The sequence below is a fragment of the Gallus gallus genome, chromosome 15, assembly GCF_016699485.2.
Source record: "Gallus gallus isolate bGalGal1 chromosome 15, bGalGal1.mat.broiler.GRCg7b, whole genome shotgun sequence".
Taxonomy (NCBI): Eukaryota; Metazoa; Chordata; class Aves; order Galliformes; family Phasianidae; genus Gallus; species Gallus gallus.
The window spans coordinates 11,645,199-11,669,008 of record NC_052546.1 but is presented as its reverse complement, the minus strand read 5'-3'; the positions used below and the strand labels follow the sequence as shown (position 1 = coordinate 11,669,008).

General features: G+C 41.1%; 1 protein-coding gene across 1 annotated transcript in view; it reads right to left on the bottom strand.

The window, feature by feature from the left end:
* The window catches only part of MED13L (mediator complex subunit 13L), a 180,567-nt gene that overhangs the window by 72,340 nt on the left and 84,417 nt on the right, over positions 1-23,810 (bottom strand). The window contains exons 3-4 of the mRNA XM_015294868.4: positions 21,858-21,942; positions 17,390-17,473 (exon numbers count right to left, since the gene is read on the bottom strand). Coding sequence (XP_015150354.2) covers positions 17,390-17,473; positions 21,858-21,942 — 169 coding nt within the window. The remainder of the gene's footprint in view (positions 1-17,389; positions 17,474-21,857; positions 21,943-23,810) is intronic.

The following is a 23,810-nucleotide window of genomic DNA, read 5'->3' as shown; positions in this document are numbered from 1 at the left end:
GGAGCAGAACAAAGTCCACGCCACTTTTCCCTGCCTACATTATATTTCAGTTGTAACATATAAGAGCAAAGCATGACACGGATGGTCCCAGCAAGCCTTACACTGTTGCTGGGAGGCAGCCAGCACAGCTCCCAGCAGCAGGGCAACACAGCACTGCGGATTTTCTATACGGCTTCAGTGTTTCTTCTTCTGTCATCTCAAAGGCAGATGCTGAAGTGGTGGCTGCACTCCAGTGGATGAGCCTAGCACACGGGCATTGCAGCAGGTGGAGAAGTAATACTATGGTATATCTGCTTTTGAAAAAGCAGACAAAATATGAACTCCACATGGGAATAACTTATTCCATTGGAAAGGAATCAGACCACCTGCATTCCTTTCTGAGCTGCAACAACAAACGCTCTCCCAAAATTAAAACGATGTGGGCAGAACAGCTCAGCTAACATTTTTCAGCCATTAGCAAATGTTTTCATAACGCTACTGTTGAAAGGCAAAATTGTATTGAGAAAGGTTTTTAAATGCATCTAAAAAAAACTGCTACCTACTATTAAGATAGGACAGACCAAGTGGCAAACAGAAAACATTGAAGTATTGGATTCAATTCTAAATTACCTGGCCACAAAAATTCAAACCTAAAATTAGGCTCCTAAAAATATGACATTTTTGAAGTGTTTCTTGAAAGACAAATTATACCGCCTGCATTTTGCCAACAAAATGATCACATGAAACAGGATTTTAATTAGAGAAACGGCAGTATAACAGAACAGCGATGAGATCGAGATGTTTTTAATACATACACAAAGATACAGCCACACGTGTTTGGTATGTATAAAATCGAAGGGCTCGCAGAGGAGACAGAGCGGGGCAGACGCACAGCACGCTTCAGAACCTCATTTATGTTGGAGAAGTTTCAAGATCAGCTGGACTGCTCCACACATGGAAGTCCAAAGCTGGACCAGGCAGCTGATATGCCACTCAAAGCATTTTTGGTGCATCACAATTTTATACTCCAAACCAAGCTAATAACTACTTTAGGAAATAGTCCAAAAAAGTTACTCTATTTAAAATGGAGATTTCAGTCCCACATTCAGATCAGAAAGTAGCCCTGGCAGCCTGCTTGGCTGGGAAAAGAATCTCTTTGAAGCTGTTCATGCGTTTGGAATGTAGAAATACAGATTGTATCCTAATTCAGCCAGACAAGGAAATAAGGACATTACAATCATGTGGTTACAATGGCTCCAATGGAATGCAATACTCTGAAGTTATGTGCAGCTCCAATGTGTTTTAATAAGAACTCGAAGGAACCAAACTGCGGATGAAGGAGTCAGAGCGGTGTTAAGCCCAGCATGCATCATACCAAGTTTTACATGCTGGATGTAACTGAAATACTCCAAGTGCTTTTCTCACCTCACAATTTACCCTAGCTCAGAATTAGTGTTAGAGGGCACACAAGTCCAGCAGGCCCACACTGCTTTCCCAGCACTGACAGATGCGGCCGTAATTTCATTCTTCAAACGCACCTTTATTTTATGGGGAATCCCAGTTCACATGAAAATGAAATAATTCTCAACTGTTCAACACAGCTTGATCTTTAAGCAATGCCATTTGGCTTCCGAATTTTAAACTGATTGCTTGGATTGAGGTTTTTATATGAAGAACACCACCAGCAGTACAAACCTACCCACAGATATACACAAGGACGTGAGGAGTACACGTCTGTTGTAGTGATCCTACAAGGAGCGTCCAGGCATCATTTCTGAACCATATCTACAGTTTATTTTAAACTAATAAACAAACAAATCCAAAGACCAAGGGCTTATTAAGAAAGATGATGGCACACAGATGTGTCATCTGTATTCAGGAAGAAGTTCAATTTGATCAGGGCCATTCTCTGGTGCATCCCTGGTGCATCTATAGTAGCTGAACACACTGTGATCCCAGGAAATCCCCTTCTACTTCATTGGCAGCACAGATAAAAGCTGCTCACATAGGGTCAGCTTCGCACAGTCAGCAGAAAGAAAAGTAAAAACAGCTTTCCACTCCCACTTCTCCAGGGAAGGCTGAATATTAGGCTATTAGGCAGTCAGATACATTATTTTATAGCTAGCAATGCCCCTGGGTAATGAAGAATGAGTGCAACTGCCACAGGCAGCTTTACAGGAAATTGTGTGAAACAATGACAGATGTTCCAGAATTGTTTCAAAACAAAGGCAGCCCAAAGAGCACTGGATCAGCTGAGGGCTGGTTTCCCTTCCTCCCAGACTACATTCTCCACTATACCGACAGAACACAAACAAATTTAAGTTCAAAATTATATGCACATATGCATGCAAACTTAAAAGCTTCTGCCAATAAGTAACTAACAAATGTCTGTTTATTTTGCCACTCTCAAGAGCAGAACTTTCCCCTTTTAAGACAAACAGTTTGTGTCAAAGAACACAAGCTAATATGAATAAGTGACAAAAGTCATGTTTTTCTATAAAGCTTTACACAAAATGTCCAAGTCCCATTTTCAATGGTATTGAGAGTACTAAGCCTCCCCAACCCAGGCTGCAGTGAGTGCAGCCCTCACTCACTGCCAAATGTGGGACTTAGAGCACCAACTCACCCTAGAACTGTTTTAAAAGCTTTCTGAAGTTTCTCTAAGACAGAAAAGAACACTGAGCAGCACCTTGAAGAACCCATTTATGCCTCACATCAATTGGAAGGAGCACAGAGTAGGTGTCCAAACATGTCTGGAAACCATACAGGCAGCTACCTGCCTATTAAATCATGAAAATACCATAACTGCCCCCAAATCAAGTTTCTCAACATTTTTAACTACCAGAAAAAAAAATGATCCTATAGATTTAGAGGCAGAAGAGCTGAGCCTTTCTCACAGATCAGCCAGTGATCTGCTTACTCTTAGCAGCACGACGTTCAGCTTGTTAGCTTGCAGGGCTGTCGGGCTGCTTAACAAACAGGGCTTGCTCTCTTCCAGTTGTTCCATGCATTTAACCTTTTCTTTGTTAATATATGTTTACATTTCCAGCGTACATTTTCCTAAAAATGCTTTAATTTATTTGCTTTAATATGCTACCCATGCAGTATATAACAATTAATTTGACTGGCATTTATAGAGGCTTGTATAATCAGCAGTATTTAAAAGCTTAACAGTAAAGTCACAAATAAAATAAACTTCATACTTGGAGGAAACCAAGTGCTGGAATTTCAGTGAGGTATGCATCTGCAAAGTGCAAAGACAGGTGGAACTGCTGGAGCACTGCAAAGCTCCCAGGCACCCACGTCCAGCTGTGCTCCTATAGATGCTCACCGTGGCTGTTAGCAAACTGCTACTTTAGAAAGAATTTGGTCAAATTATAGACTCCATTAGGAAAGGAAGGCTTGGCTCTCTAAAAGAAGCCTGAATTGTTTGAATGTGTAACAACTATCTCAAAATACTCTTCTAATGTGAGACAAATTGAACAAAGATTGTTTACATGGGTGGATAGTGATAGTTTAAGACCATTCCCCCTTGTCCTGTGACAGGGGAGGTTTAGGTTGGATATTAGCAAGAACGTTTTCACCCAGAGGGTGGTGACGCACTGAACAGGTTGCCCAAGGATGCTGTGGATGCCCCATCCCTGGAGGTATTCAAGGCCAGGCTGGATGTGGCTCTGGGCAGCCTGGTCTGGTGGCAGACGATCCTGCACATACAGCCGGGGGTTGGAACTGGATGAGCACTGTGGTCCTTTTCAACCCAGGCCATTCTATGATTCTACAATTAAGTGTTGCTTCCCAAAGAAGTTATAAAAGGAATAACAGAGGTGGAAACAAAGTATTCTTCAGTTCAAGTTCCTCAACTCTGCATCAGGGGAAGTGTATGCCTTGCTTCATTAACACAGCCTGCAACAAAACCAGCAGAAGGAAGCAAAGTGCACCAGGCAGCAGCTGGCACATCGTGCTGTCAGGAAGCACTGGGGCAGCCTACTGTAAAGCAGTGCAACTTCTACACTGCTGCTTGCACCGTATCAGAAATAGATTCTAAACTAAGTGTGAGGTTCGGTGAAGAGTTTGTTGGGCCATCTGTTCTCCAGGAATGCTGGATGTTTTTTCTGTAATGCTGCTCAAATGACAGCGCTGCACTGTATGAAGCTGCTCTTAAAAACAAATACATAAGTCAAGAGTACTTCCACAAAAATGCACCACGCCACAAAGACAGTCTGGTCACAAAACAGTGCTTTAGTTTTCAGCTGAAAAATTAAATTCAATGGAATCACTGAACTAACACTCTTACTCCCACATCTGCTACAACAACATATTGTGAAAGGACTGACTAGTTCATTTTCAACTCTAACTCATTTCACTCATACAAAACAGTGACTCGAAATTTGAAACATTAAATACAATTTTGTGTATTTCTGGACTAGGCACATCCAGAACGCAACTTCAAACACCACGACTGCTACACAAAGGGAAAATGAACTGAAAGTAGCAGTGTACGTGTGACACAGTTGTGAATGCTCACACGGGTTTGTCTTTAGGAAGATGAAGCACAACAGAAAATTCCGTACCTATTAAGAAAACACTGTCCATAACAAAAGAAGATAAATGTAGTCCCATTCACTGTATCACTGTCATCTCTTGCAAAGAGAAGTGATGGGGTGGGGATAATTAAACCCATTGGCTAGTACAGTTTCTTCTTCAACTGTTTTACAATATTTAACTCCTTAAATTAGAATGAACTTGCTCTATCCCAACTTCCATCAGCAAGATGCTTATTTCTGTTTATTTTCATGATCACTCCTTTAGTCCTTTCATTTCTACACACAGCAAAGCTACGTTGGTACCACTCCAGAGATCGCTTCTGTTGCTGGGACTGCTGCAAGAACTGAGACACAGCCCTAGTCTTCATTTTGCATATAGAAAGAAACAACACAATTGTTAGGGCTAAACGGAGACAATGAGAAGAAACAATAACAAATTTTGCTATTGCAATGACACTGGAAACGTGAAAAAGTAGAACAAGGTAAAGAACTACAGAACGCCTTCAGAGTTAGTGGAACTTCATTAGAAAAACGAAAAAGGTGCAGGAGTCCAAAACAAATTTATAGATAGATATTCTTCCACATAATCTATGTTATACGATATATATAATATATTCTTTCTTAGGAGCTTTGGGCTTTGACCAAGATATTACTGGCCAGGAAAGAACTCAGTGGATCTCTGGAAAACATTTCCACTGAGAAGTTGAGTATGTATAAAGAACAAACAGAAGAAATTGCTGCAGAAGTTCATAAAACCAGAAAGTACTCTTATAACAACAGGCATCATTCTGAATCTCCTCAGCCTAAAGAAGTGACAGCAGGAACAAGAAATGCACCAAAGTTAATTACAAAGAAAAGTACAGAATGGCAACCACACAAGAAACAGCTAAATACATAAGGAGTCCTCACTGTGAAGGTGATAAGTAAAGAGGGAGAGGGAAGAGACATCCAAAACCAAAGAGACAGAGATCAGAAAATAACCAGCTGGTTGCACTGCCTACTTAACTTAGTGCTTTGAGTAGGAGACAAAACTACACTGGTGAACCAAAGAAGAAAGAAAGTTAAAAAAAACACAACAATTCAGCAGATATTTTTCCCTTTCTTGCACAGATAAACTATGTTATTAATTAGCAACAAATATTTGTCCATACTAAATTTCTGTGTGTTCAAACTCAATTAAACTCACATAAGAAAAATCCACCAACAGTTACTAAACACAAAACTATGTCAAATCGTACTGCCAAGATCAGCAGGAAGCTGACCAAGCATACAGAAAAATCACTGTATTCCTGGCATGACCTTACAGTCTTTTCTAAGCTGCTTCACTTCTGACAACTGCTGGAGATGATTTTTACATTAAGGATTGCTCAAGAAGAGTAGCTGGGTATATTTCTTTTAAAGAAGCTAAAAGCATATAATGGCAGGCAGCTCCCTGCAATATCCAGAATGACTGTATTACACTGCTTGTTAACTCACTCTGTTGGATGTCGTATCTGTCTCATGGCTGTGCCCAAAGTGGACAAGACCTGAAACACTTCAGGCAGCATCTCTGCTCCCCCCAAAATTAAATCTTTTTCTAGGAATTGGATGGGACAGTAAATTATTCAACTACATCTCCCTGTAGTAGAGAAACGTTCTTCAAAAAAATCAGATAAAAAATATAGTTTAGGCAGACCTGTGTGCACTTCTGTGTAATATGAAGACTAATACGAAGATAATTCCATGTATTAGAAATCCAATTCCATAAATTAGATTGTCAGATTCATTTTAAGATCTTTCTTCAGATCTTCTCTATCACCTTCAGTGGGGATTTTCTCTCCAGTCAACAGATGGAAGTTATATCATTAAATGCATTAATATAATCATCCAGAAACTCTTGCAGCTCCTCTAGTCATGAACAGTTGGTAACAAGAAGAGATTTTAAAAAAGGAATTAAAAAAAAGACAAAATTCCCTTATCTGGTGGGAAATTCCATTTATCTTGCAAAACCATCTTGTCCTTCCAAGACTATTCTCCTAGGACCTCTGCCATGAGTGCTGCTGGGACCATTGGCATTAAGTCTTTTACTCGCCCTTCCATGCCACAAACCCTGGGAGCCCGCACCTCCTGGCAGGAGCTGCCATGTCCCACGGAACACTCCCCACCGACAGAGGAAGATGAAAGTTGAAAATCAATTGTCATGGTGACATTGAAACTGAACAAACAGAGGATTAAGGGAGTGCAAGTGTTCTCCATGCAAGTTTCAATGCATGCCTAAATATCCTGGTATTGTTGGCTCGCCTGTCCAGTAATGTACTGCAGAACTTAAAGGTGGCAATTGTTCCAGAACACACCTCAAATTGCTTTTCAGTCCAAACCCAAGCCTGGTGTCTGAAATCCACTGAGAGCTTAAGCCAAGAAGTCAAGGAGAAGAGATGGGGAAAAGAGGGGGAAGTCTACTTCTGCAGGAAGAAAATATCTTCTAAAGTCAGACACTGAAGATGATTGTACAGACATTACTAAATCCAACAGCGCATGAGGTTTTGTTCTTATAAAGTACCACGGACCCACAGGAGTTGCCACATGAGTGTTTGAGATCACAGTGTCTTCCATCTGCAGTTCCCTGCACAGATGAACCCTGACCAAAACATCAGCTGAACTAATCCCATACAACTCTAGTTTCAAGATTTAGAGCGACTCTTTCCTATCCAATGCAAACACTTCATAACAGACATCGGCTCTTCCAAAAGCAGTACATTAAATCCTGAAAAACAGTATCCAGATCCAAGCACTGTAATGACACAGCTGCAGAGGTATAATCAAGACAAAGCAGTTTGGACCATGGCTTTACCACAAACGCGAGCCATGGTTGGATCCCTGCTGCAAGGACAAAACATGAGGTCAGTAGATGGCAGTATGAAGCACATTATGGGTAAAGAGGATCAGTTTGCTGCACTCAGATTGAGCTCTTTGCCACCTGGCAAAAAACATTTTACCTTCATGGTAACTCATTCTCAGCTTTATTATCAAGAGTAAAATCCAGCAAGACTAAATGCAGTCTGACTTACTACAGTTATTTTTATGTTTATTGATTTTTAGGAAAGAAAACAACATAAACACAGCATCTGCTATGACTGACAGTGAAAAGGAGGACTGTCTATGCTGTAAGTCAAAAGCAAGAATGCCATGCAGGTGGATTTACCCAGCCTAAAAAGAGAGCTCTGCACACAGCTAGCAGCTCCTCTTTCCTTCTTCAAAGCTATCCACTGTTTGCTCACTTGTTCAGGGTTTCTCAAGTCTGTAAACGAATGCTCTCAGAACATCCAAAGCTGCTTCATCAAAGTAAGAGTGCTTGGAAGCTGCCCAGGATTTGTGCTTGAGAAACCATCAGCTCCACGCATTGCCTTCCTCGCGCCTCAGGCTGAGAACCAGCATTACTTCCCTGGAGTTCAGACGGACAGACAAACTTCAAGCAGGACGACAGAAAGGTTCTCCACAGGAAAGGACAGATTGAAAGCCTCAAAGGGCAAAACTCCTCAACAGTGTACCCCCCAAATCTCTTTGAGGTAGGTGTATAACGCAGGCAGCTCATTGTATTGCCTGCAGAAACCACACCTTCCTCACCCATCTGCACCACTCTGCAGAAGGAAAAGCCAGACTTCTGCCACTTTGAGACTGATCGAACATGAAAGTAAAAATCTACTCCCCAGTCAATATCTGCTGCAATGCACATGGATAAAATGTACAAAAATAGTGACCGGTTGGTTCTTAATACACTGACCAAGATCATCCCACCGAGCACAACTGCTCCAACTGCGGCTCTTCTCTCTCTGGGCTGGTCTAAAAAAATAACTATTACTGGGCTCAGAACAGAGTTCAGCTACAGTGATATGAAGGACAAAGAACAACCCTCAGAAGCAAACAGAATGGGAGAGGTGACTCAAAGCACCCAGCAAGCATTATTTCTGTACTTACAGCAATGGACTGGCAACATACTCTAATTTTGCTTTATACAGTTGCCTGGGATGTGGAAGCTAACAAAGCTCATTAATGATGATATATTTTAAGAAGCATCCACTCTAATTACTGTACATCAGCAGATTGGTCCTGTGCAATGATCGTTTTAGTCATGAAAAGGATGGCCTACAGCTCACCAGCTCATTATTAGAAGGAAGAACAGCTTTACTTAGATTACTACTTTTATGCAGAAGAATAATAGAGCCTTATTTATGTTATGATATAGCCAGTGTTCAAGTTCCCCATCTCCTAAACTAGCAGTAAATTAAAACTAAAGAGAAGCTACTTTAGAAGAGTGCCACTGCCTTGAATCTGGAAGTTTAACAAGCCAAAACATTCAAGGGATTCCAAAGAGTGTAATTCAGCTTTCTCTTCTTTATAAATGGTTCCAGCCAATTATTTAAAAAAAAAAAAAAAAAAGCATTTCCATAACTTTTTTGATGCAACATTAGTCACAGAATGGACCGTTGATATCGCATCACCACATGATTTCCTAACCAAGCAACGTGACTGCACCGTGTCAGCCTGGTAGCCTTCCTCTGCACTGCTTTCCCTTGTACTGAGCACAGATGACAACGATGCTTTGAAGCATTGGGGATGCTTGGTGCACAGAGCAGAGAGCACACAGCACGGCGCTGGCACTCTGCCTGCTACAGCTCGTGTTCGAGGGAACTCCTCGGAGCTGGAAACAGGCAAACCTGAGAGGTTTGGGGAAAGGGTTCAGGGAAATAAGAGGAAAAGAGAGACCTGAAATTGTCATTTTGGCCAGCTGCAACATGCAAGATTGCCAAAGTGTCATTAATACCTGGAGGTTTGCTAGCAGATAGATTAACTAAGAACGAGATGGCTCCATACTGGCACTAAGGGGAAAAAAAACAATCAAACCCACAGTAGTTCAGTTTCATTTCAGTCTGTGTCTTCAGACATTAAAGGTTAGTAAAAAAAATCTAAGTGAATTCAAGTCTCAGAGAGCACTTTCAGAAATGAATAACCTAGATAACTTCCTTCTGAAACAAAGCTGTATTTCAAAACCTGTCGTTCAACATTAATTTTACAAAGGTATAAAAACACCATGAAAATAAATGAAAACTAATACTGCTGACTGAAATAATTCAATGGAATTTCTTCATTTGAATTTTTCTTTCTTGTTTTTGGAGAAAGACTGAAGATTTTTTGGCTTTAGTAATCAGCTCCATTTGGGAACACGAAGTGTATTTCACTTCTGAATTGGACTCAACACAAATCCTATACAGTGCCACTGTTTTCTCAGAACTCTAAAGGCCACCTGCTGCCTACAAGGATTTTAAATCAGTTTAAGCACAAAATGCAGCGTGATATTCAGACCTTCAAGAAAGCTGACGCCTCTTGTGCAAGTTTTTGGGCTGCAGGAAGCAGAGCTATAGCTGTAACTACGATTACAGTTACAACAAAATAAGTATTCAAAACTAAGGCCCTCTAAATATCTACAAAAGCCCTTAAGTCAATTCATTACTGATACAGTAAGTGACAACACTTGTATTTGGCAGACAGTACAACTGGGAGCCCTGACAAATCTAATTAACAGCACATCAGGGGCACTTAGTTTATCCTTTATATACAGTGCCAATAGCAAACACACAATGAGAAAAGGAGCTTAAACATTAGTGGGACTTCACTAATTGGTCACCAAGTCCTGATTAAGCCAGGCTTCATATATAATTATTGAAGTTCCAAGCAATTCATGAAGATACAAAGTCACGTCTAAACTAGATAGATATCAATAACTAAAAAGCAGCAGACAATAGCCGTACATAACCACGCTTCTAACAACTTGCTGTTTGCATACCCCAGACGCAAACATTTCAAATCTTCAAGTAGTTATTTTTTGAAAAGTGATCAAGTGTGAAAATAGTACAGTCTCAATTATATTAAATTATGCAAATATGTGCTGTACACGTGGGCATGCCAATAGCCTTACATGTGTAAGCATTCGAATATGAAATAAATGTTGCCTGTAAATAAGAAGCTCAAGACAAAGTTGTACAAAATCCCAGAATAGAAGATGAGAAGAACAGTTTTAAACACGTCTGTTCATTTGCATTCATTACATTAGTAAAACGATCCTTATCACAAAATCCTGGATGTAATTGCTACTCATTACAGACTTTTGTGGGCTCCAGTTTATGTCACCATATACCCAAAGACAGCAAAAGTGGTGACCTCGAGTGTGCAACTGGCTGCTGATGGAAATACATCCCAAGGCATTCACTGTCCATTTCTGGCTTCCTCAAAATCCTTACAACAGTAGTTGAAAACATATGCTGAAAACGTATGCATTCTTTTCTCCCTCTAAAATACTTAAAATCCATCAAATTCAGGCACCTCACCAAAACCCAGACCTGTGAAGCTCCATCATGCTCAGTGACAGCACCTTGAATTTTTCAACCGCCTCAAAGTACAGCCCAGGAGAGGGGGCTGTCCTTAAAGATGAGAGCTTGTTCTTATCCTCTGCTGTCTTGAGAAAGAACTCCAGTAACATCTCACTTTGAACAGGCAAACACTGCCCAGCACTGCACTGTGTTGGAAAGGCACCGAAGCCAAACTGGAGCTTACAAAGATCCTCTCTGGAGGTTCCACCACTTCTGCTCCACATACCCCTCCCTCCCCCCAAACACTCACCTTTTACAGTTTCTGCATGAATTCAGGGACAGACAACATTTCTGTGGTATGCAAGCATCACAATAAATTTTGTTTGGCAAGCAAGCAGCAGTCTCATTTGAGATAATGCTGCACCCATACAAAGATGCTGGTGCAATAGTATAACCCCTGCTATCAAGAGAGGGGGAGGCTTGCAGAGGTGGAACAAACAGCACACCTACCAACAGCCTTCCCACTCTATCTTGGCTGTCTGGCTCAGCTCCAAGCCTTCAGCAAACAACTGTGTAAGACATTCTGCAGCATCAATTGAAATAGCTGAAGTGGATACACACAGCATACTAGAAGCACTGCTCCTGTGACATCTTCCAGTGACCCCACGTAGGGAGTCTCTCCAATAATCCAGGGACTTTATCTTGATTGGCAAGGGTCAACAGATCTGAAGAAACAGTGCCTGGGGTTACTTTGCCACTGTCTTTTTAATGCTTTTATCCCAGGAAAGGGAAATGAAAAGGTTGGGTCAATCGGGGAAGGAAGCAGCCCTCAGCAATACTTGCTACAAGTGCACCCATCTAGACTCTGGTTTCATTTACTGCAGGACATTCATAAAACCTAACAGTTGTGGCTGCGTGCCACAGCGTACGGCAGCACGGAGAGCACAAGCCAGGCAGGATATTTCATATGCTCTATGAAAATTATACAGCATGGTGACAGTCCTGTCCAGCTTTTTCAAAACACTGTTTTATTATTTTCATTACTGAATGAAAAAATACCGAGCCACTGAATAGAGAATACCCCTACTTAATTTATAGCTCATCTAGAAATGTACCGTGGTAATAAAGCACCTCAAGGCTTACAGTCCCCACTGCCTTTTTTCCTGCTGAAATCCTCAAGAGTTTTACATACAGGATTCTTGAAGCTTGGCACCAACACCCCAAGGTTACCAGTAGCATACAGCAGGTCGTAAGAATTTAAACAGTTATGTTGGAATACTGTTTTTCCAAATTATCTTAATAACATCCTTAAGTGCTCCTAAATTATTAATGTTTTACTGTCTCTATAAAAGCATTTATTGTATTTACAAATTATATCACATGAATGCACTTTAGTGTAGTTTAAGTACGTTAAATTGCTCTAAAACATCAGAAGTTTAAGCACACTGATACCAGCAACATCAGATCCTGAACGAAGAAATAGTATTACAAACACTTAAGTTCACAATCTGTATTTTGCACCAATTCCTTCGGCTAAACGTGAACACAGATTGCATTCCCACGGCTGCATTAACCAATACTGAAAGGTAAAATCAGCTTTAGTACACACAGCTGCTGGTTTGGATGAAACAAACACACACCACATAACAGTGCAGCTTGGTGCTGAAACCATAAGACTGAGAAAAAACCTCAGAGATTAACATTACTTTTCAGAATTTAAACCTCAAAGGTATAAAAACCTCTGGCTGGGAACTAAGCCTCTTCTCCAACTACAATAGAAAAGCCTATTTTTTCAAGTATGGGAATAATTTTTGAAAAATACGCAGTATTTCTCACTGCTCAGTGTTTCTATTGGTTTTATTTGACAAGTCGGGAATAAATCGTACCTGATTTAGAATTAAATCAGATTGTTCTCCTTGCAAGTCCTTCCTCAGCCACGAGGCTGCTGGTTGGCTTCACTATGCCATACACACTGCAAACCGCTGCAACACCACTGCTTTCAAGAGCATGATCACATCACTGAAATCTTTTTTACACTGCTAAAATACACGTACAGAAATAGGACTCCTGATACAAGATCAGAAATAAGAATCAAGACCATTTGAATGGCTCGGTTCTGTGGAATTTAAGAAAGCAAAAAAAAATCCCCTCCCCCCCCCCCCTTTTTTTTAATGGAAACACTCTCAGGGCATTGCATGCGCACAATCAATTACCATTCCCCACCTGAGGGATTCAATTCCCATTAAAAAACTGTAACTAGATCAGTTATACTTGTTTTGCCATGCTCCTACTGAATGATGCCATTATTTAATGAATCACCTTGCTAACATTTGCCAGAAGATGTTATCTGAGCAATGCCATACAACACAGCCCAACCTTGGCAGTGGACGCAGCACTGGTGCTGCTCATTTCCAGGCCCCCCTGGCCCTGCACTGCAGCTTTCCTCAGGGCCCACTAAACCTGATGCTTTCAGATGAAGAACTGACTGACACGAGTTCCTAGCATGGCGAAAAGAGAATGCAGCTTGCAGTGTCATCTGGAAACAGTGCTCAATGCCAGCAGTGGTATCACTGATCAGACAGATATTCCTTGGCAAAGTCCTACAACTACTCCCAGCAAACCCAAGGCACCGATGATTTCCAAGAACTCAAAGCAGTGCTTGAAGTGCCTGCAGCACTCAACTCTCCATGGCACTCATCAGTGCCCCACTCTGATGCTTGCAAAAAGCAGAGGTGCAGATGTAGTGACTGAACTCTGCTACACCAGGGAAATTCCAAGAGCTCAGACCTACGGGGAGGAAGCTGATATGTGAAAGCTTAGGATAGTTTATTTACTGGGACACCGTGAGCTTGTAATTTAGAGACTTCTACCAGCACCACAGGAAGATCAACTGTCACACAGAACAGTAACAAACAAAAATTTCACTGGAAACTGAAATTAAAGAACTGTATTATCTCCCAGCAGCCTGGCTGTACTTCGCTCTTCCACCTGCACTGCTTCAAGTGCATGAAAGGCAATGTGGCTACTGAAACATCATTGACCTTTCAGCTCTCTCCTAGTAATGAGAAAAAGTACTTCTCGTAATGAGAGAAGTACTTCCAAGTACTTTACTGATGGAACTTCTCTTAAATAAAAAAAAAAAAGCAAGAAAACTCAGACTTGGGAAAGAGGAGTGCGCCCACCAGTTATGTAAGTCATTAAAAAAAATAGCTTAACTTATGTTAAGTTGTTCGTGCAATTCAGTATAAACTGATTTATTTCTCAATTTTCTACTACACGCCAACACCACAGGCGCTGAAATCGCTAGTTAAGACCTTGAAATGAGATGGTGAGATTTCTTCCCTTAGTAACATGCTTAAGATTTTGTAGCAGTGCTTCCACAATCCAAAATCCCCACACAAAGCTTGGGAAGTGACTGTGAACACAGCAGAAAGCATTATCAATCCCTTCTATCAGTTGTGATGATAAATAAGCAAGGTTAGCATTCTTCAGCAGTCACTTGGAAACAACAGACAATAAACCATGTAGTGTTATTTAGCACGCAACACATACTATTAAGTAGTGCTCCAACAGCAAGGATACTTGAGAACGAAAACCCACAAGCACCATGCTAAATCTCGTGTCAAAAGCATCTGGATCCCACTGCAAGCCAGAACAATTGCATACGGATCTTTAACTCCCTCTGCTGTTCCCTCATGTCTGAGCAGAGCAGAAGAATTCATCTGGCACATTGTTCCTCACGCTGCCCAAGAAGGTCACCCATTGTTCCTAGGCCTCCTTTTCACATCTCAGGACTAAGTGGGTCACAGCCACTGCCACGCTCCACTTCATCTTTGACTTCATTCTAAACTCACACACCTCCCCACCCTTCTCCCTTAATGCCATTCACAAAAATCACAGGCCCTGAATGGATTTGCTCCGTGAACGCCAGCTGCATGAGCTCCGCTCCTTCCCTGGGTGCTCATACCCAGCCCACAGCCCAGTGAGTACACTGCTGGGATGAACTTGGTGGTCTGGGATTTCCAAACGTGGAGATGATTAACTTTGCCTGAAGTGTAAAACCAGACTGCAGAACCACCTGCAATTCTTTGTCCCACTGACATCTGATCAGTTTTTCACGCATTCAAAATGGGAAAAAAATGTGCATACATACACCTTTTTCCAGCCAAGGACAACACTGCATACATTTGCAATGTGATTACATGGTCCCAAACTCCAACCTAATCAGTACACAGGTATTTTACATACTTACATGGGTTTAGTTACTGTATTTTACGACATCACTTTTTGCAGCCACTTTTTGCATGAAGGCATTACCATCAGCAGCACTATAACCCCCTGCAGCTGGCCTGCTCATCTTACAACTGCTCCTTACTGTGCTATCTGCAAGCTGCTGCTTTACAGCAGGAGTCTCACAACGAATTTATGTGGAATAAACGTTAATACATTTACGTAAAGATAGTTTACTATGCTGCACTGAGACAGAGAAAGAGAGGAAAAAAAGCACAAGAGATTAAATTAAAAGTCAGGACAAATTAGTCCCCCAAAGCCTCCTGGTATTACTGCCACTGTCTGAAACACATCCCACCCCACCGCCATCGTCTGCAGTCTGTACCCCACCTCTCCATAAGATCAGACAATTCCAATGATGTGGTTACAACAGAAAAATTACCAACCACAAATAACACAAAAGCTGTCTCAAATTGGGCCATAAATGCTCTTAAAAAAAAAAAATACCCTGTTATACCCATCTATACAATCTATAATGACAATTAGTTTCATTAATTAAAACCCAACAATAATTATTGTCTTCTTGAAATCAAGAGTCCACTCATTAAGCCTAAAACTCCCTATAAAAATGCCATTTTATATACAGTAATAATTTAAATATCACTTCAGTGTTCAACATTAATTTCTGTAATTGTATCTTCTCTAGAACATGTTATGTGTACACAGTACATTACAAACCAACATGAAGGTCCCCTGCAGATCACCGTGCTGTATGAGCGATTTGGTGTCACATCCATGTAAATAAGACACAGAACCTACTAGCTTCCCAGAATTCTAAAGCAACGCTCCCCTCTGTGTCAGTGCTGCTGCTGTTTGACAGACGTTGTCTACTGCATCAGATGCCTCAGTTCTCAGACTGTCACGCACCAGGAATAAACACGAGAATCACAAATGCATTTCATTTGTGCTCTAAGGCTGCAGTGAAGTTGATAAAACAAACAGTTTTTGCTGAAAGGAGCTGTCTCACTTTTCCAGTAATACCAAACCACATACCAAGCACCAATCCAGCCCCAAACCAGTGCCGCTTTTAGGAGCTAATCTTCCAGAAAATTAGATATTGCCATGATCAGAAAAGGAGCAGAGAAAATGTGAGGCAGTGGGTTGTGTCCAGCCAGGACAGAGGAAGACATGGACAAAACTGGCTGCTTGCCATTAGCTGAGGGGGAAATCACAGAAGTTACAGAGCAACTCTACTTAGCTACAAAGAGCCTAAGCAGTGCAAAAGAGAGATTCTCACAAAGTTGAAGCTTTCAGTTTTTACAAATATAATAAATTCACATCTAATTACTACACTGTATCTTAAGAACAACTTCTGTTTACATGTCCGTGGTTAACACAATCTGTCACAGAATGCAGGCAATGCTTTGTAATATGTCACTGTACCAGCAGTAAGATAGTGAGGAGATGAGGCAGAGGCTATGAGCTACAGACTGATTTCCACCTGTACCTACAGCTGCCCTCAGACACGCTGCTGTGATTAGCTACGCTGAAAGAAGTTGTTGCAACCCCACTTCATCTCCACTTGCTCATTACCTTCAAATCTCCCAGCATAACTGCATGTTTAGTCACTTCCTAACCCAGTTCTGTCAAAATGATTCCCGTTAGAAAATCTGTATTTCAGCTTAACTCAGATTATTCTTGACAGAAGTTGTTTAGCCGACGACTATAAATGCAAGTACCAGAAGATCTGAGAACATTGTAACCTTTAACGCTGGGAGAGGAAATAGCAGTGAGCAAGTGCAGACAGTTACCCCTTTCCATGCTCCTCCTGCTGCAAGTGAAGCACATCTATCAGCCAAAGTCAGCCTGCCCCATCACTGAAAGCTGTATACCAAGGCTGACAACTTTCAATTAACTTACACACTACTTAATTTACTGCTTAAGATTTCAGGTTGAGGGAAAGTGGCCAGAAATCCATATCATTTGTTGCAAATACCTGGAATGCTGTTGGATAATGAGAGTAACAGGTGGACACTATTAAAAAATACCCAGAAAATAAAGTGAAATCAAGAGTCAAACACTATGCTCGCCTTCTCAGCTCAAAGTATCGTCACCAACAGTTCTGAAATTACTTAATTACTTCCCATGTATTACTGATGTGAACAGTGCCTATGTTTTTACTTATCACAGGATAAAGAAGGTGGAAAACAATCCACAAAAGGCAGCATCAACTTACTGGCATGTGAAATAAAACACTGACAAGAACAGTGCTTGTTATAAAGATCACCTCACCTTTTGTTAACAGGCTTCTCATCCTTGTCATAGGGTCTTATGAACCATTTTCCAATTCTCACGAAGTTTTTATCCATCAAGCACCTAGAAAATAATTACATCGACAATTACTACTTACATCCTAAGATGTAATTAAAAGCAGTCTTTGAAGACAGTAAATAGAAGGAGATTAAACAGCTGGTCTTCCCTCATTCTGAAACCAACTCAGCAGCTCTGGGTTCAGGGCTCCATGTAAATTCCCCACTCCCCATTTTCCCACACCGGTCACAGCAGTCACTGACCAGTCCCACAACACAGGCACTAATGCAGATATTCACACACACATTCTGCCCTCATGCAGACATTCACACGCACGTTCTGCCCTCATCTTTGACTGAATCTCTTCTCTTCCACACCATCCTTTTTTTGCTGAATGATGCACTGCCTTATTTCTCAACCCCCCATTCCTGAATAAAGACGATTTGCAGAACGTGTTCTTTACTATACTGCATTTCTCTGAGACCTCATGACAAAGAACACACATTCCTGTATGTGTCACATAAAAATGACAGCATAAACTAACAATGGAATATGAATGACAGGAAATTATATTAACCCCAAATTAACAATGAACCATTTTCTATTCACACGATCCACGGCATTATTTCAGGTGTGGTAACTATGATAGTGCTTCCTCTCTCAGAAAACCTCCCTACAGCAAAACATACTGCCAGAAATGGTGGGCTCTGTGGCTTTGAAAAAGGTAGGGAGAATCCAAAGTGATCAATAATCAGTTTAGGCTGACAAGCTGAAGATGTGCTTGATGACTTTCTATATCCACCTGTACCAATAAATCCCACATTCAATATGCCAAAACAATTTAAGCACACTTTGTACATTAAATGTGCAGTTGAACAAACTGCCTGAGGGATCACAAATTTGTTATGAAGGCTTATTTTTCAGTAAGGTAAATATTAGGTTTTGAAAACAATAAAAAACAGGTTGTTTGTTGCTAATGGTTCATATTACAATATGATTACCAATTACAGGCAATGCACAAGCTTTCTCTATGCGTTTCACATCTAAATAGCATTCCATTCATTGGATGGAAGAAGGATACTTCTCCATTCTTCACAGTTTTCCACCCATTCATTTCTCTTGCAGTTGTTACAGACAAACCAAAAAGATTCACACCACGTGTTCCGAGAAAGAGCATTCTTCAAAACTTAAACTCTGTGTTGTACATTTTGAAAGCACACCTAAACCAGACAGGAAATGGACAACAATGTAGATGCCAGCCTGTTCCTAATTCTTCTGTACAAACTCAGCAGGGTTTTCAGAAATTAAAACTAGGCTGAAGAATACTCTAACCACACCATTTCTCTATTCAAGTAAAAATAATCCACTTCAATTGAGTATTTCAATATCTTAAACTGAATTTGGAAGCTAAACCACCAAAGATCTAAAGACACTGCTCTCGTGCTGGCAGAAAAGAAGAAATTCTTCAGTGTTTTCCTAGGAAAGAGCTGCTGTCTGCAAGCCTTTCGCTGTCACCACACTTCATAAAAACAAAGGAAGTAGAGTTTATATCAGATGCCTAAAGAAAAGAATCTGTACTAGCAAGAAGTATAATTTTAAACTCCCCCCACATACACATTTCATGCCACATCATCATGTCTCAGGACAGCAGGCTTAACTGCCTCGAGCCAATGTTAATTTCCCAGAAAGAAGTCTTCGTGAGCAAAGTTGGCCTTAAAAATGAGCCATCCCTCACACACGCTGAGCTGGATCTCAGCTTGTTCAAGGCATAACCCTATATGAAATGAGAAGCATGACTGCAGACGCACAGATCTCAAGGATTTGGCCGAGTGAACAATTAATGACAGCACTGAATTAGGTTTTGCTCCATAAGCACCCAGCAGTAACTGGAGCCCTTAGCAATGAACTTGAGTGAAAAAAAAAAAAAAAAAACACTGATCATAAAGCCCAGATGAGTATACACTTAAAAGCAGTTATTTAATCACATGGAAACATAAAATACCCTGAACTCTTTGGCTTGCTCCTCTCATTAAGACTGAGTGCTATTTTCTTCTTAAGCAGCACAGCTATTAAAACACTGCACTGCCACTTGACCTCCTGTATTTCTGATTTTACTTTTCTAAAATAAAATGATCCACTGAGGGCATACAAACGATTATAAAATAGTACTGAATACTGTCAGTATTATTTCCTCAGATCTTCTCAACGTTTTCTGAGCAGGAAGGCAACGAGCTGCTGGGGACAGCAGGCAGCACCACTGTGCCACCCAGGGCCATGGAGCTTCAGGGCAGGCTGACAGCAGCCTGCAGTGTTTCTGCACACTCTAACGTAGCCAACAGAGGCTCAGCTCTGGGGATCTTTATTTGTATTTCCTGATGATTAACGGGAGCTTCTGATTGTTAATTTGGGTATTTAGCAAACAAAAATAAAGCCTCCTCCCCTTCCGGATCTCAGCCGCCTCCCAGCCCTGCACAGCCCCAGGAGCCATGGCTTCACCTGGGCACAAGGCTCACAAATCTGTGTCCTTGTTTGTTTAAAATACACTCAGGCTGGAGGTAAGATAGCTAATGGATAGATATTTGGTCAACCACTCCCAAAGTCACCTTGACAACAGGTGCATTATAAACCTTACTGCTAACAGCCTCCGACCCAGGCCAGAGTGGGCTGCACCAGAAGCAGGTCACCATGCTGGTCCCCAGCCCCCTGGAGTCTCCTTCTATGGAGGTATTCAAGACCAGTCTGGATGTCTGCTGGTGTGACCTATTGTAGGGGATCTGCTTTAGCAGGAGAGGTGGATTGGATGTACTCTCGAGGTCCCCTTCCAACCCTTGTGCTTCTGTGAGCAGCTGCAGCCCAGGGAGAAGAACGTGGCAGCCTCAGCCATAAGGTAAGAGGCCAAGTCTGGGGCTCCAGGGCACCCAGAGATGCTCTGAGTAGCACCCAAGGGTGTGTGCTGACCAACAGAACGCCAACAACCACTGCTGAAAGAAAGAGTGCCCCAGGGATGTTCTCTTAGCCGAGACAGAAGCAGTATTACTAGCTCTGCCAACCCATGTCGGTACAGTTTGTTGCTGTTGACAATGTTTTCTTCATAAATTCTACTTCACAAGCTTCAAGTGTTCCAAAAAATAAGAAGATCCATTAGGAGCCCAACTTTAAAGACTGCTGGATGGGTACCAGAGATCAATAAGCATGTGTAAAATGCATTTTTCACTTACACTCTGCAAAGTGACAACAGAATGAGCGACCATTCCAAGCTGAGAATGGAATTCCTGTGTTTTTATTCACTGGTTTTTATTCACTTTAAGCAGTTTGCTACTTATATTAAAAATCCCCCAGAAGAGCAACGAAGCAGGAAATAAGAAGTACAATGTCTGGTCCCTGTACCTGTGTATGCACGTAGGAGTTAACATGCTATGGGCACAAACAGGTACTGATCGGCAAGGGGACACGGTTACTATGCTCATGGAAACACAGCCTCAGGAACATAATGCAAATCTGATTACTAGTAAACAGATCAAAGCAAACAGGATGCTAAATGAGACAAGATGAAAGTGTTTTCAATTAGCTTACTTTCTGAGAAAAATATGTCTTGCTACGTCGTGCAAATAAACTGTAACACAGCGGTACAAGAAAGATGCATTCTATTTTATTATTCAAAAAGCGTGGGGAAAAGTTTAATGATACTTAATCCTGAGATCTAAAATTACATAAAAAGAACTGAAATATAACGTAAGAAGATGGTGAAGACCTGAAGAACTGCAACAATAGAGAGGGAATGAAATGCACCAGTCTGACCGCAGTGTCAAACACTGAAGGACTAACAAAGAAGCCTGCCTTCAGCATGCTTAAGAGCTGCTAGCCAGCTTAAGGAAAAAAAAAAAAGCTTCAAGTGTATTAACTAATAACAGAATAACTCTGCAGCCAAACCATATACATATAATGAAGACAAAAGAAAGCAATGCTAGATCACATTAGGGCAGCCGGAGACAGAACTGTGAAACTTCCCTCTGAATATACAATTTGAGCCAAGTTGTAACATGCATGTCATTAGGATGATTGGAGGAATGGAGTTACAGTCTTTTAGTAACAGCTGTTAAGATATGTACTATTTAATCTCAAAGGGGCTGGGGGTCAGATATAATTATACTCCGTAAGCACTCCTCTCCATAAACTTCTTAACCTTTTGAAACTGCTCCCCAGCATAAACACAAGCAGAAAAATACATTGATGTTACTTGTTGTATGGGTATTTAGTCTGCACAGTCCTTTATGATGCATTACCAGGTTAAATGACTTCAGAAATCCATTTCTCTCTCACATTTTTGCAGTGAACTCCAACCTCTAAAAAATCTATTTTAAGATCGATAATAATATAAACGGTGCATAAATATCCTGAATTTTGTTCAATGTAAAAATGAAACATTTGAGTGCAATAAAGTGCTTCTTACCTTTCCAGAAGGTTATGAATTGCTTTGAAGAGCAGGGTTCTACACTCATAGGAAAGACCATTCTCCCACAGTCCTTCTTCCACCACTACAAAAAAACAAACATCAACATGCTCAGAACAGAGGACAGACATTTGCACTAAACATAACTCCAACAGTTTTAATTCCCCATAGCAGCGTGTTTTGTGAAGTGATTTCAACTACTGAACATAATGCCAAAGGAGATGTAAATGTTACTAGCTAAAGACAACAACTTTGAATTCAAATGGTGGGAGAAAACAACAAAGCCAACAGAGCTGCATAAAAGCAAACACATTTGCTGGTAGAAAAGGATTCAATATTAAAAGCAGAGGGTGAAGAATTCTTGATCTACTTTGCCACAACTGCTGACAGATCCTTTAGAATTTCTGTGCCGACGCAGACACGAAGAAACAAAGTGAGCCATTAAAGGTTTAAGATCTATTTACACAACTTAAAAGCACTGAAGAACTCCACCGAACTTTCACAGTCACGCTCAGGTGCAGTTCCTCCACTCCAGTGACTGATAATATCGCAGTGAAAATGCACAGCAGTTTTTTCTTCCAAAATAAAATCTGAAAACTTGATCTCACGACTGCAGAGATTTATGGGAGTAGAAAACGCTACTGATATCTCACAGCTGAGTGCAGCATAAACTGCTCACTGGAACGAGAACATGAAAGATACACAAACCTCACCAATACCTGCTGTCCTTATGGCACTACTGCTGAATTCTACAACTTCCAAGAGTAAAGGGCAATCTGTAACAGAATCTGCACCTCCTGGCTGCAAAAAGATTTCATCTCTGCCAGAGTAAATGCAAACCATGAAATAACCCTGTCAAGGAAAATGGATTTGTTAATTGTTTGGGTTCTGTCATCTCAACTGAACAGGAATATTCTGCAGATCTTTCGAAATGCAAACAGAATTCAGCAACACGTTAAGGACCCCTTAACGGCCATCCTTGGCCAACTGAAAGGACTGAACTTTCCAACAGCACGTCTACCCCACAGAGATTATCACCTAAGTGTAGCTTACTCTCAACTCATACTTAAATAAAGTATCTAAAGAGTTTTTCCTGTATAAAAGCTATTATTATTGCCAACAGTTTCCAAACTGCAGCTTCAATGCCCCAAGAGACATCAGCGTTCAGTATTCTGCTTCTCGCAGTCACCTTAAGGTACACAACTGTGAACAAAGGATGTTATGATGTGCGTATGTTGGTAACGGCATCTCTCTCCTCATACAGACTGAATGACTACGGCCTCAGCACCCACGTCACTCTACTGAATACTGCAGTTGCTGTCTCAGAAGAAAGCAGAGTCAGACTCGTGCTTCTGGGGAAAAGCACAGCCAAACTTCTTTCCCTGTGAAATCACTCAGGGCCTCTAACTCTTGCAAATGCTTACTAACACCAGACATGTAGCATACCAGAGATGTTTACAAGATAGATGTTCATATGACCTCGGATTTCACATTTAAAACAGTATTCTTAAGGATCTTCAGAATTCTCCACGCGTTCTGAGAGCTGTTGATATGTCTATGCTACGTTATAGCTCCTGAAACCCAAGAAACTGGGTTTCTAGTATGGAACAGCTACTGGTATGGCACTGCACCTCGAAACAGAACAGCTCTAAAGTACACCATCTAAGAAGTTAGTGGTAGAGCATGAGACCACAGTCTGATTTCATTTCTAAGCAAATCCATGTTTCAATAAAGTTCAGCTTTTTAGACATTATCAGGAAATTAGTAGAATTTGTAACAACAGGCAAATAAACTTACTACTACACAGCACTGAGCAGTGCTCAAGATTGACACTAATCCCATCAGACCATCTGTGCCAGAAACAAGTACTATATCTGCATTAAGAACCTTGTGCAAAATAAGAGAGACAAGAATCTACTCCATACTTTCCCAGGGAACTCCTTGCAGCCAGTT